This window comes from Merops nubicus, unplaced genomic scaffold, assembly GCF_000691845.1.
Source record: "Merops nubicus isolate BGI_N331 unplaced genomic scaffold, ASM69184v1 scaffold16925, whole genome shotgun sequence".
NCBI classification, from domain to species: Eukaryota; Metazoa; Chordata; class Aves; order Coraciiformes; family Meropidae; genus Merops; species Merops nubicus.
In genome coordinates, this window is record NW_008607789.1 from 17,067 (window position 1) to 31,215 (window position 14,149).

General features: G+C 38.0%; 1 protein-coding gene across 1 annotated transcript in view; it reads right to left on the reverse strand.

Moving 5' to 3' along the window:
• Window positions 1-14,149, reverse strand: part of LOC103772733 (titin-like) — a 46,336-nt gene that overhangs the window by 12,646 nt on the left and 19,541 nt on the right. The window contains exons 21-41 of the mRNA XM_008940077.1: window positions 13,874-14,104; window positions 13,084-13,328; window positions 12,145-12,368; window positions 11,864-12,028; window positions 11,592-11,760; window positions 9,394-11,084; window positions 9,015-9,296; window positions 8,459-8,725; window positions 8,033-8,305; window positions 7,668-7,931; window positions 7,308-7,568; window positions 6,510-6,770; window positions 5,737-6,000; window positions 5,384-5,644; window positions 4,952-5,212; window positions 4,226-4,486; window positions 3,995-4,136; window positions 3,740-3,905; window positions 3,304-3,535; window positions 986-1,270; window positions 763-888 (exon numbers count right to left, since the gene is read on the reverse strand). Of these exons, the coding sequence (XP_008938325.1) occupies window positions 763-888; window positions 986-1,270; window positions 3,304-3,535; window positions 3,740-3,905; window positions 3,995-4,136; window positions 4,226-4,486; window positions 4,952-5,212; window positions 5,384-5,644; window positions 5,737-6,000; window positions 6,510-6,770; window positions 7,308-7,568; window positions 7,668-7,931; window positions 8,033-8,305; window positions 8,459-8,725; window positions 9,015-9,296; window positions 9,394-11,084; window positions 11,592-11,760; window positions 11,864-12,028; window positions 12,145-12,368; window positions 13,084-13,328; window positions 13,874-14,104 (6,331 nt within the window). The remainder of the gene's footprint in view (window positions 1-762; window positions 889-985; window positions 1,271-3,303; window positions 3,536-3,739; window positions 3,906-3,994; window positions 4,137-4,225; window positions 4,487-4,951; window positions 5,213-5,383; window positions 5,645-5,736; window positions 6,001-6,509; window positions 6,771-7,307; window positions 7,569-7,667; window positions 7,932-8,032; window positions 8,306-8,458; window positions 8,726-9,014; window positions 9,297-9,393; window positions 11,085-11,591; window positions 11,761-11,863; window positions 12,029-12,144; window positions 12,369-13,083; window positions 13,329-13,873; window positions 14,105-14,149) is intronic.

The following is a 14,149-nucleotide window of genomic DNA, read 5'->3' on the forward strand; positions in this document are numbered from 1 at the left end:
TTACTAATTTTATGTGGGTTTGGGATGGGAACTAGATCTTATTCTGCAGTTTACCATGTGAATATTTTATAGCTAGTCATACTCAAGTCCATTTACAGAAGTGAAGAAAGGTAGTGTTATTTAGTTTTGTATTAACGTGGGAAGAATTATTTTAATTGTTGAACGATATTCTATGCAACTAAAACTAGCGAACTTGTTTAAGGAAAATCTACACTTAAAAGGAAATACCTTTTTATGCTAGGAAAAAGAATGCGATGGCAGTTTACAGTTTGCAGAGTGATGCATGATATTTAGGAATATTAGGATAAGGGTTGAGGCACAATTTCAGTCTGTTTAGTTAATTGACATGACACTGTGTGCCATCAGAAACTTCATCATCTTTGATATGATAATGCTTTTCCACCACTATGATACCCCATGTTTTGAAACTCCCCATTTTAGTCACTGATAGTTTTCCAATGCCAGTTAACATTTAAAATGCTAAAAAGTTTCCAAAGACAACTTTATTTGGAAACAGACCTGCTTTTCAGAAATGAGTAATGTTTATGGCAGCTTACAATTTCCAAGCTTGATGCCATCTTTGAATTATAACTTGCTTAACTGATTGTTGTCAGTGAGTAACACTTCGCTGTGTGTGTATATCAAATAACTGTACTTCTAGGGAAGGACTGATCCCAGCACACATACTGTTGCATTTTTTTCTGAGTTTAAGATGAAAAATTCAGAGGGATGAAAAGATGTAAAAGATTTCATTAAACCCACCTGTCCCTGTAACTCTGCACTGAAAACGAGCAGACTGTCCCTCTGATGTAACAGTGTCACGAAGCGGTATTATGACAGCAGGTGGATACACTGGTACTTCTGGCTCAGGAGAAACAACTTCTGGAACTATAGGATAAGAAAAAGAAGTAATGTTTAATGATGAGTAAGATCACACATTGACCACCTCATTTCACAGACATTGTTATGACCATGGCAAACTCACTTTCCACTGAAAGCGAAGCTGAAGTTGTAGCAACTCCATAGTCGTTTTTTGCTTCGCAGGTGTACACGGCAGCGTCTTCAGGGAAAGTCTCAATCAGCAATAAAGTATACTCTTGTGCATCATGAAGAAATTTACACTTGAAACCTGGAGAAAGCTGTTGATCATCTTTGTACCAGGAGATTTTGGGCTGTGGTTTGCCTGATATCATAGCACAGAAGCGGGCAGGTTTGCCAGACTCCACAGTGGTTGGCTCTAGCTCCTGAATAATCTTGGGTGGCTCCGGAGCTGCAAATTGCACAGGGATGGGAGGGAAGGGGAATGGAAAAAGGAGGAGAGAAAGAAATCTCATTACTGATATTTATCAAGGTTTCAAAAGTATTAGCAAGGATTTTTATTTTATTTCTTTTTAAATCTTATGATGCCAAATCTTGCATGCCCATCAAAATCTGCCCTTTTCTTTGATACAGGGGGAATAAACTGGCAGCAAGTGGCTTAACATAATTAGCTGTTTTCTGGCAAAACGTGTCCAAGAACTGATAGGTTTAGTCATCTGGCAAAGCATATCTGCCCATAGGAACAAATTAGTTTAATTTGGACTTGAGAATTTCCTGGTGTGAATAAATACAATGGGGAAAAAAACTTATAGAGCATTTTGTCCTGGCTTGAGTTAGAAAAGAACTAATCCTGTGCAGTGATTTTATTTTTAAGTAAGTCTCTTCTAACTAACTGCACTTTCTGAAGTTAATGGCATATTTTTGCAGACAGTGTCTGTTTCTAACTGTGATAAGACTTGATGTTTATAGTTACTACTAAGGACTGGTGTGCAGACCAAGGTCATTACTAAATCTTCTGTACCAGTCCGGGGGTGCAGTAAGTAAGAAGCTGCACCTGCAAGAGGAAACAGGCAAAAAAGGTGACCCTAAAACAACCAACTAGATATTCCATCCCACATAAGTCATATTCAGTATAAAGCTGAGGGATCATGAGGATCAAACTGTCTTCTTCAACAGCTGGCATTCAAGGAAGACTCTCTCCATTCTGCCTTTGATCCCCATCCATATATTCCTGAATCCAGTTTCAGAATCCAGCTCCTGAATCTAGTTCCTGTCTACTGCTGTGTCTAGTCTGGGAGTTCCCCAGTGCCTGCTCCACAGCATCAGTGGTGATGGTGACATAATTGTCAACAGGGGGTTGGGTTTGATGTTAGGGTTGTATATATTTGTGTATTTTCCATTTAATTATTATTATTTTCATTAGAGCTGCTTTAGCTTTTTAATCCATAAGTCCCTCTCCCTTGCTCCATTTCACTTCTCCTCTGAGAGGGGTTAATAGAGAGCAATTTGTCTAGTGGCCAGCCCAGCCCTAAACCTTAACAGGTTGGAAGAGCATTCTCACTCCCTGAATAGCGTCTCAAACAAAATCTGAAGCCTCTGTGATAAAAATGGAAACTTTTACTTTCTCTTTTCTTCTGTGACTTCCTCATCGACATAACAGTTACAGACTCGTGTGCCTACCCTGTCCATCCCCAGCAGCAGCAAGAAGGCAGAGATGGTATCTTTTCAGTAACCAAGCCCTATGGAGCCAGTGGAAACCCCTCAGAAGAAGGGAGAAAAAAAAAAAAAAAACAACTCTTCAGGTTCTGGAATAGGAAATCAGAGCCACCAGTGAAGACACAGGAAAGGTGATGCTGTCTTAATGATGATATGCTCTCACTAACCTGCACTCAGTTTCTCAAGCCCAGAGCTTCTTTGAATGGTAGACCACAAGAAAAGCCAGTCCAGTACAAAAAAGTACCAAAAAAAGCCACTGTGGTTCTGTTTTTCCTCAAAAGATATCCACCAGAATAAGCATACATTCATTTCAGATAATCTCTCAGCAGGTTTAAGCTTACTGCTTCCTCTATGGTATCTTGTAGCACACATTGCCATGAGGACAGCTTAATCATTATGGTGTTACTTGGAAGCAGTATGAAGAACAGTGAGATAGATAGATAGATAGATAGATAGATAGATAGATAGATAGATAGATAGATAGATAGCCTCAGTACCAAGGTTCTGTCCACTGAACCTCTGCTATTGCACTGAAACATCTGCTACTGCAAACAGCAGCATTCAGATCATCAGCTAGCCAGCTATTTCAGTACAGCAAAAAACATCCATGTGCATGAAGATTTTGATAGTATTCTAGACATAAGATTCTCTTTGGGTATTTTTTTTTTCTTTTCTACTTTCAGAGTTAGAATTTCAGAAAAGCTATACAGAAATCAGAAAAACATAGGGTAAAAGCACAGTCAGAGCATTGCTTGTGGGAACACCTACCATTCACATAGAGAACAACAGAACTCTTATTCCGTCCTGCAACAAAAGTATATTCTCCAGCATCAGAGTAAGTGGTTTCAAAAATGCTCATTCGATGAACTCTTCTTTCCACCACATAACTGTATCTCTCCTCATATTGGAAGTTGATCTCAATACCATCCTTGTACCACTGTGGCTCAATGTCATCTTCATTGACTTCAAATTCAATTTCAGCTCTTTGTCTCTCCATGACCTTTGAACAAGTAGAATAAATATTAGAAATAGTATTTGTTTTTACAGATGGTCTCACATGCCAGATTCCTAGAAGAAGGCCCTGAATTTATAATTAGAGATTTTTATGTTAGGACTCTTGCTGGTTAGATGCTGTTGTTCTTCCTTTGCATTATTTTTTGAGTGAGAAAGTTATGAAATAATTATTCTTCTCTGTAAGCCATACCTGAATATCTTTACGGACACTTCTGATACGAATGTCACGACCTTCAACAATCAAATTGGCACTGGATGTGTTTCCGCCTGCTACTACAGTGTACTGACCAGCATCAGACATTCTTGTAGAAGGAATGATGAGACGATGGACATACTTCTCTCTCTGAATCTTCATCCTAAGGACATCAGAAAAGAAAACAAGCAAGTTATTTTCTGGGGTTAAATACAAAACAGAACTCAATATGGTGCAGCATCAGTCATTTACCTATCACCAATCTGGAGTTCTTGTCCATCCTTCATCCACTGGACCTGAATATCAGGTTCTGAAACTTCACATTCAAAAATAGCCCTCCTCTTCTCCACAACCTTGATGTCTTTAATATGCTTCCTAAACTCAATGTGACGAGCTAGGGCAAAACAAAAGTAGAATGAGTGCCACATGATGCCATTTAAGCCACTAGAAGTCACTAAATATACAAATCAAGATGGCAAATACCTTCCACATATAAAGTGGCTGATGAAGCTGCTTTTCCAGCAACAAAAGTGTATTCTGCAGCATCACCAAAATGCACATTCCTTATGGAGAGGGAGTGTGTGAGCTTCTTCGTTCGTATCTGGCATTTATCAGTTGATTTTATTTCTATCCCATTCTTCAGCCATTTATATGAGATACCTTCATAGTTAACAGTAACTTCAAATGTTATTGTATCTTTCTCTTCGGCATTGATGTCTTTTAGCATGGAGGTAATTAGGATGGCTAAAAGAGAAGAAATGAATATAGTTTGGGATAGGGTTTTTTGTTGTTGTTCTGTTTTGCTTTGTTTTAAACATGTAACTGGATCAAAGATACTCAAAATTCCTTAAGACAGATCCCAATTTTTGGTAATATTAAGAGGAAGGCTCTGTGTTCAGAATCAATACTACAATTAAATTTCCCAAAACTTCTGAATGAGAGAGGAATCCAAGTGCTGCCTCCCATGGCGACTTGGCATTTAGGCACGTTGTCTTAAACAGAAGAATCCAGGACCTGACTTTCAAATTCACAGCTTCTAAATGTCTTTTAAAAAAATGTAACTGTTTAACTGTTACAACCTATTTAGAGTTATTTGAAAATACCATTATGACAGTGCTGGTTTTGTCTGAGTTGCCAAGTGCCTGTTATTAACAGAAACTCTATTATTTGCAAATGTAAAATATTACAGTTAATTTAACTTTTACATACGTTTTACGGTCAGAGTTGCACTGACTCTGTCATTTCCACAGACAAATGTATATTCTGCAGAATCTTCACTGCTTGTGTTCATGATATTGAGCTGATGGAGTTTCCCCTGGACCACTATTTTGAACTTTTCACTCATTTCAATCTCCACACCATTTTTCAACCAGACAGCAGGCACATTGAAATGAGACACTTCACATTGAAAAGAGGCAGTTTTGGTCTCAGGGATCTCAATATTTTTCATGGTCTTTGTGATGTGTATGGCTAAAGTGGTGGAGGAAAAAAAAAAAAAAAAAACAAACAAAAGAAAAGGAAAGATTTTTTAACTGCAAATACCCAAAAGTAGCAGGCTACGAAGTGTCAGGTGAAGTTCTCAAATATGATTAGGTGTAGCAATTCATATAACTACTTTCTTACAAACTTAATAATACTTACTTTCCACAAACAGTTTTGCTTTACATTCAATTTGCCCAACAAGAGCTGTATATTCGCCAGCATCAGCAGGAGATATGTTATGCAGCATAAGCTTGTGAACTTTCCTTTGTGAGATCATTTTGTATTTATCACTTTGTTTAAGCTCAATATTTTTGTGGAACCATCGAACTGGTACAGTATCATGTGATACACTCAACTCAAAGGAGACAACAGCATTTTCCAAAGCAGTCACATCCTTTGGCTTTTTGATGATCTTGACAGCTTGAGGAAAAAAGGTAGCAAGATTCAGCAGTGTGTTTGATTTGCATTTAAAACCACATATTAAAACAAATATTCAAACCAGGCTGACTTACTTTCCACATGCAGTCTGGCATTTGCTCCTATCTTGCCAAGCTTAAAGCTATACACAGACTCATCAGTGACAACACAGTGTTTGATTTTCAGTGTGTGAACAGTTCCTTTCACTGAAATTTCATATTTGTCATTTGATTCAAGTTCAACGCCGTTTTTAATCCACAGAGCTCCTTCCACATCAGGGTGGCTCAGTTCTACGCTGAAAACTGCCTCCTGTGTTTCTGTCACAGTCAAGTTCTTTAGTGTCTTCTTTATCTTAACAGCTAGGGGTGAAAATTTTTAAAAAAAAAAAAAAAAAAAGAAAAAAAAAAGACTTGACACACCAGACTAAAATTAAAAATTATATTAAATATAATAATCATAATAAAATTGAAACATGGTACTTCATTTTAAAATCTAGTATGTTAAAATCTATATACTGATTTATACAGTTTCCACCAAAGCGGTTGTGCTTGGAACACAAAAAGGCACATTTATTTTTAGCATCCATGAGAAACAGGGTTTTTCTTTTTTCTTTTCATGTTTATTACACAACTAGCAAAGAGTGAATTTCTACCTGCTAGCCAGTACCTTGAGCAAAACGTGTTTTTTTTAAAATACCACGCTAAATTCCAAATATGAAGACTTCAAAGTTTACTACCTCTGAAAGAACATCATAATATAAAAATATTTTCAGAAAATGAAGCAAAATTTGCTTGTATCTTAGGGGCACACAGTGAGTGATGCTAGACTTGAGTCTTAAAGACATCAGTTAGCTATAAAAAATACTGACCTTCGACCTTCAGTTTGGCAGATGTCTTTGAGCTTGCTACCTCATAGCTGTATTCACCCATATCATCCATTTTCGTGACAGGGATATTGAGCCTTCTTTTTACACCATCAGATTCAGCACGATACTGATCTGTCATAGGTAATGGTTTACCATTTTTTAGCCATTGGCCATCTGATTCAGGATTTGCCACCTCACATTCAAAAACAGCTGCCTGGGACTCAGCTACAGTCAGGTCAGTGAGAGGCTTTGAAATGGCACCACCTATTGAGAAACAAAAGCATGTTTTTTCTTGTGCTACTGTTCAACTTTCCCCTATATGGAAATGTAACCACATGAAAAATAGATGCTGGAATTCTTTGCCCTAATTTGCAGCATGCCCATAGACATTCTGTGTCCTGTGAAAATTAAAGATTAGAATGTGACCTGAACATCACAAAAAGATGTTTCTTACTTCTATCTTATTTATTCACATTTATTATTTTTATTGTCAGTGCAGGTATACTGAATATTTGAGACAAAAAATGTCTTTTTTATATTAATTACTTCAAAACATGATAGAGCATTCCATACTATGCCTCTGATTTAGTGAAACATATTAGCACTTATTCAAAAGTTTTGTTGAAGTCAAATTATACCAACCACAAAAGATAAGGAGAAGAGCAAGGAGAACAAGGAAAAAAGTGAAATGAAAGGAAAAAAAGTACAGAAACAGTAGAATTGCAACAATTAAAAAAATACAGCACATTGAACAACGTTTTTACTTACAGTGAAAAAATCTCAAACTTTAACCCTACTAACCTGCTACTACAAGCTTTCCAGATGTTTTCTTCTCTCCAGCATAAAATACATATTCTCCTTCATCATCTTTCATCATCTTCACCACTGTCAATTTATATATTTTGCCATGTGCTTCAATTTTATATTTAGGACCAGTTTTTATCTCTTTGCCTTTGAAATGCCAAATTACATCAATCCCTGAATGGGAGAGCTCGACCTCAAAGGACACATTCTGTGTTTCTGTGCAGGTGATATCGTGAAGACCTCTAATAATCTGAATTTCTATAGAAAGAAAAAATTACAAACATATTTGTTGTTTCCATAGTTTTGTATTTAAATAAATACTTTCACAAAGAAATGTATATCTTAAAGGAAACTTACCTTCAACTGTGACATTACAACTTGTTTCAACTTTGCCAACAGTTAGCTTATACCGTCCTTCATCTGATGCATGAGTTCTGGTAAGCACTAGCCTCTGTTTATTGCCTTTACATACGGCTTGTACACGTTCATCAGGCTTTATCTGATGATCATTTAGGTACCATTTGGAGGAAGACACATCAGGTGCTGAAACCTTGCATTCGAGGATAGCTTTTGTTCCTTCGACTACGTGAACATCTTTTAGAGGCACCACTATTTCCACACCTGTCAAGTTACAAAAATATTTATCATTAAAAAAATACACCTCTTAAGAAGTAATCCTTCACACAATTAGACACACATTCAAAATCATGATAACGACTTACTGTACACTGTGATCTTTCCAGTGGTTGACAGTTCAAGATCTGGAACACTAAAAGAGTAAGATCCACTATCTTCCTTTGTTGCATCTTCTATCAGCAACATGTGTGACTGTTTATCCAACACTATGTGAATACGATCACTTGATTGAATTTCATGACCATCTTTCATCCATACACCTTCCACATTTTCTAGGGAGACTTTCACTTCAAGTTGTACAATATCTCCTTCACAGACTCTTTGATCAGTAAGTCCTTGAAGAATAGCCATAGGACGAGCTGTGGAACAAAATCAAGGTAATTAGTCCTTATAACAGATATGCAGAATGTTGAATATTCAAGCAGCATGGGATATAGTGGTATAGCAATAATATATTCTATAACGTATAAAGCCTATCATATAAAGACAATATAAGTACTAGAAATGCTTACGCTTCATCTTCAGTTTGCAATGAGTCCTTTTTCCTCCAACAACAAAGCTATACTCTCCTTGATCATCTTTATTCACATCTTTAATGGTGAGGATTTGGCGACCACGTCGGGATGTAATCACATATTTGTGATTAGAAGTGAGTTCAGTATCGCCATGATACCATTTCCCCTCCACATCTTCTGGGGAAACCTCACATTCAAGTTCACCTGAGAAAGATTCTGGTACTTCAACGTCCTCAAGTTCTTTAATAAACTCAATCACAGCACCTACAGGCAAAAATAATTACATTCATGTATAAGATACCCCTGATGAAAATATTTCTTATAAAATGAGCATAAGAAAAAGAATATATATATGGCTTAAGAAAAATAATATATATATGGCTTAACTGTTTTACATAAATATATCTACAAACTTTTGTACTGGATTCTGAGAATATGAAAGCAGCTTGAACACTTCGCAGCATGTTAGATGTCATTTTGCATTGTTTTATTTCTTTCTAAATCTGATTTCACTTTAACAGTACTGCATAGTACTAAGCCATGTGCTTCTTACCTTCAACAGTAAGCTTTGCAGTAGTTTTTATGGATTCATCTTCTACCAGTGCACAGCTGTAGTCATCAGCATCAGACATTTCAATTGTTAGTACAGAAAGGAAATGAGCCTTTCTGTCTGAGTGCATCCTGTATTTGTCTCCAGAATGAATCTCAATTCCATTCTTAAACCATTTCACTTTGACAAAGGGTTCTGATGTCTCACATTCAAACGTTGCCATGGAGTCTCTCTCTTTAGCAACAATATCTTGTAACTTCTGGGTGAAACTGATTAACTGCTTGGCTGTGCAAAACAGTATGCAATGAATCAACAGTGCACTGACTATATAGACAATACAATATGATAAGCAGTAGGATAAAAGTAAGAGAATTTAAATTACCTTGTACTAACAGGAAAGCATGGCTAGAAGTTTCTCCAGCTATATTGACTGCTTTCACCATGATGCTGGCGGAATCATCAGAAGTCACATCTCTGATGACTAATTCGCAAACATTGTCTTCGGGCCAGTACCAATACACACGATCAGTCCTCTCAATCTGCACACCATTTTTGAACCACTGGCACTCAGGGTCTGGTTTTCCCACTACTCTTACACGGAAGTGTGCATCTGTCCCCTGGGCTACAGTCTGGCTTTGAATTCGTTCAAATATCTTGGGAGCCTCCATGCTTGGACTAAGCTCGACCTTCTCTGGTTTGAATGATGGAATGGTGATTTTGCCTTCAGGAGGAAGTGCTTTCTTCTCTTCCTCTGGGATCTCTTTGGTCCAGTGAAGAAGTTCTTCTTTTGTCTTTTTTAACATTTCTTCATAGGATTCATCTTTTTTACGAGACTTAAGTTCCACAGCAGTGATGGCTTCATAATAGCCCTCTTCTGTCCTACGCTTGAATTTACTACGCAGCTCTTCAGATTCTTCTGAAAGCTTCTCATGAGTTATTCTTTCAGCCCTTTTCAGTTTCACCACTTCTTTGGTTGTCGCCTCTGCAGGTTTGTCTACCTTCTGTACCTCAAATTGAAGTTTTCCAGCCTCTGTCGCTACAGGCTCATGTTTGGGTTCAGGAGCACGACGAAGAACAGATCTGAAGTCTTCCCTCTGCTGGATCTCAAGTCTCACCTTGTGTTCAAGAAAGCCTTCTGGATTCTCTGCAGTGACTTTCACCTCTCCTGTGTCGTATGATTTGCAGTCCACAATATCCAGGTAGTAGATGCCATCGTAACGGAGTCTAAACCTTTTGCTCTTACGGATGAGCTGTCCATTGAGGTACCAGTTGACCTTGGGCAAAGGATAGCCAGTCACACGGCAGCGGAATCGCGCTGTTTCACCTTCCAGAACTCTTACAGGTTCAGGAACCAAAACAATTTCTGGTTTTTGTTTTTCCTTTTGGTCCAGTGCAACAGCAGGAAGAGCACCCTCATGGGCCATTCTTTCTAACTCTTCAATCCGCTGCAGTCCCCTTCTGCCTTCTGGCAACTGGGATTCTTCCACAAGGCTTTTCTCATCCTTCACAATCAGAGTAGCAGATGTATGATCTGTACCATATTTGTTGGTTGCTCTGCAAGTAATCACTCCACTGTCTCTGGAATAGGCTACTCCATAGTCCAGGCTACAGTAACCAAACTCATTGATCATGCGGAGTCTGTTAGCTGCTTCCAAGGGCTTGCCATCATGCAGCCACTCCACAACCATGGTTGGGTCACCAATTGGTGTAAGCCTGCACTCAAAATGTGCTGGTCCAAATTGTTTGAGCCTTAAAGATGTGAGCTTCTTCTTAAAGAATGGTTTCTGTTGCTTTTCTTTGTCATAGAGGTCACCTTCCTCCCATTGCTCTTGACCGTAACGCAGATGGAGAGGCTCTAACTCTGGTGCTGCGATCTCCTTGGCTTTATAAGTTCCTTTGGGAATGATTAATCTCCTTTCTGGTTCGGGTTCTGCATGTTCAACTTCAACATTCACTTTGCACCGAGTAGTGTCCCGCCCAGCTTTATTGATAGCAGTAGCAGTATACCATGCAGCGTCTTGCCTGGCAGTAGATGCAATTTTAAGGGCAGCTGCCCCTTTGGTTCCCTCAATCCTGAAATAGTACAACAATTTTTAAATTTTTTTATGCATTTCCTTGTCATTCATTTTTGCCCTTGTCCAAAAATAGTTCAAACTGTCCAAAGGCAAATGTCTAGAGGAACTTAGTATGTTGATTATGTTTATTCATGTTTATGACTGCAATTCCTAACAATCAAACAGATAAAGATAATAAAAACAAGTTGTGAATTCAATGGCAGTTTTGTCTACAGAGGACTTCAAAATCAGGGGTAGGTAAAGGTTGCTTAAATCTCTGCTGTAAAAGCATTGCCTTTGCAGAATAACAAATACACAAGCTGGAGAAAATGGAGTCCTACATGATATTTTATGTCTCTTATCCTTGCTGCAATGAAAAAGCTCGTAGTAGCTTGACTAACCATTGGATTAAACCCTTAGTGAAACCCTTCTACAGAAGCAAGTGTATTCAGCACACTGTAGGAGGCACTTTGCAGGATGGTGATTATTAACTACTTCATTATTTAAACAAAATAAAAATGCTTACTGTATTTGGGGGTATTTATGAGGTACAATGATGTCACTGTTCTTCAGCCATACAATGTCAGGATTAGGGCTACCAGTAGCTTTCACTGCCATCTCCAGTCTAGAGCCCTCCTTTACACTAACATTCTTCAGCCTTTGCACAAAGTGTGGTCTGACTAGATCTTCCTTAGCTGAAAGAGCAAGGGTAATTTATCACAAGAGGAAACGACATAACCACATTTTTTAATAAGAAACACTCCTCAGCCTCCTAAAACCAGCATGCACAGTAGATACCTTCCACAGTCAGTGTCATTGAGACTGAAGCTTTGCCTGCCCTGTTCTGAGCAATTACAGCCCATTCTCCAGAGTCTTCAGGCATAGCAGGAACAATGATCAATGACTGTGTGCCATCTTCTTTAATCACTATTTTATGGGTGTAGTCATTAATCACTTGTTGACCTGCAGATACACATGAAAAAAAAAAAAAAAGTTGTGCTCAGGATAGTGTCTCAACAAGATGTAAAATGCATGTAAGGTTGTTTGCTTTCTTTAAGATTATATTGATGAAAATGTACCATTATGGAACCAGTATGTCTCTGGCATAGGTCTGCCAACAACTTTTAAGTCAAATCGTGCTGTCTGTCCCTGTAAACATTTAAATGATGTAGGTTTCAGCACAAAAACTGGCTTATATAGTCTCTCTAGTTGTCCTTCATCTGTGTCTTCCAGTCTGCGGGCAGGAGAACGAGAAGGAGAACTGCGGGCAGGAGACCTGCTTGGAGAACGTGGAGAAATAGACCTGGAAGGACAAGATAAGACAGTTGTGTGTGATACCGTCATATAGCAGTGTGTTGACATGATAAACAGAATTAATCTTTTGCCTTTAGTACAATTTATTTTAAAGATCTTAACCAATTTATCTATGTGGGAAATTGTGACAATATTAATTTTTTTTTATAGTCAGTTTTCTTGGGAGTTTTGACAGCAATTTGGGTAGCTGAATAGTATTAGGATACACTATACCCAGAGCAAAGTTTTGATTTTTAGATACTGTACAGATAGGCATGTAATCTTATGTGTGTTTGTGTATGTATATGGGGACAGAACACAGTACATGGCAATGTGGGATCTTTTCTGTCATAGAACTCCAGCTATTTCAAGGGTGGGAAATAAGAGTCTCAAAGTGTATTACAACTCCAAGTGCAGAAGAATTTATTTTTTTTTCCAAAACATGAGAACTTTAAGAAATAAACATGGTTACTGAGGTTGTAAATCTAATACTGTGACTGGATATGCATGTAGATGATGGTGCTCTGGGAACTGCACTGCTCATTAAGAAGACGAATCAGACAAAGAATTGGCACATAAATCATTATGAAAACAGCATTTAGAACTTCTCTAGAGGTATGCAGACTCCAGTACTTAAGCTGGTTAGCTGCTATGTAACCAGTTTTTGGACTATCTATCACAACAGACTGAAGTCCCATAAAATGTATATATTACTATGTACCCACCTGTATCTTCGCATAACTTCTGGTCCCGGCACATAACCTGGAGTTGCTGTGGGTGCAACTGGCTCAACGTAGAGTTTTGCTGAACAAATGGCATTTCCTTTCATATTACTGGCAAAGACAGTGTAAATTCCTTCATCTTCAGGTAAAACAACAGGCAAACGTAGGCTGGCACTGCCATCCTGCAGCACCTCCATGTAGTATCGCTCTCCGTGCCTTATGCGCTTACCATCTTTGTACCATGCGACCTGCATGGAAAGAAACAGTGGAATGATATGTGACCTCTCCACCTCCAGAATGCAGCAACGACCCATGCATACAACATATGACAGCTTCCTATTTTTCAGTGCATGCACCAGCATAGACCATGGTAACATTAATATTTTTTACTTGAAATAAGTAAGGCTAAAGTAACATGTTTTAACAGTAGCCTGGAACATGAGTTTTGGAGCTAGAAATGGATATGAAGCCCATTTTGACAAAGAGCAAAGTGACCTATGTTGAACTTGCTATTCTGTTCCCCGCTTGCGTGAGCTAACTTGTAGATAGTCAGAAACAAAACCAACTTAACTGGTAAATCTAACCTAACTCTGAACTAGCTAACTAACATAACACTATTCTACTAAGAGACAAAAGGAAAACTCATCTTGATATCAGAACAAATGAATGGATTTCCTTTGAGATTTTCTGTTCTCTATGCAGAATGTAGAATGTCTGACAATGAGTTGTTAAGGAATTTTTCAAGTACTAGATGGTTTTTTAAATAAGTTAATGTCATATAGGTTTGGGGTACCTTTGGCAATGGATATCCAGTCGTCTTGCAGTGGAAAGTAACTCCTGTCCCTTCAAAGGCTCTGTAATTCTTTAATCTTAAATCAAATCCTGCTTCTATAGCTTCAGATTCAGAAATATCAACCATCATCTCTTCTCCATCTTCTTCGAGAAGTTCATGTAAGGTGGTCTTAATAATTCTGAGTTCAATTTCCTTGATAAGTCTTTCTTCAAAAGAAGAAATATGGAATTCCTATACAGAAAAGCAAGTTCTGTGTGTCAGATAATGACCTTGTGA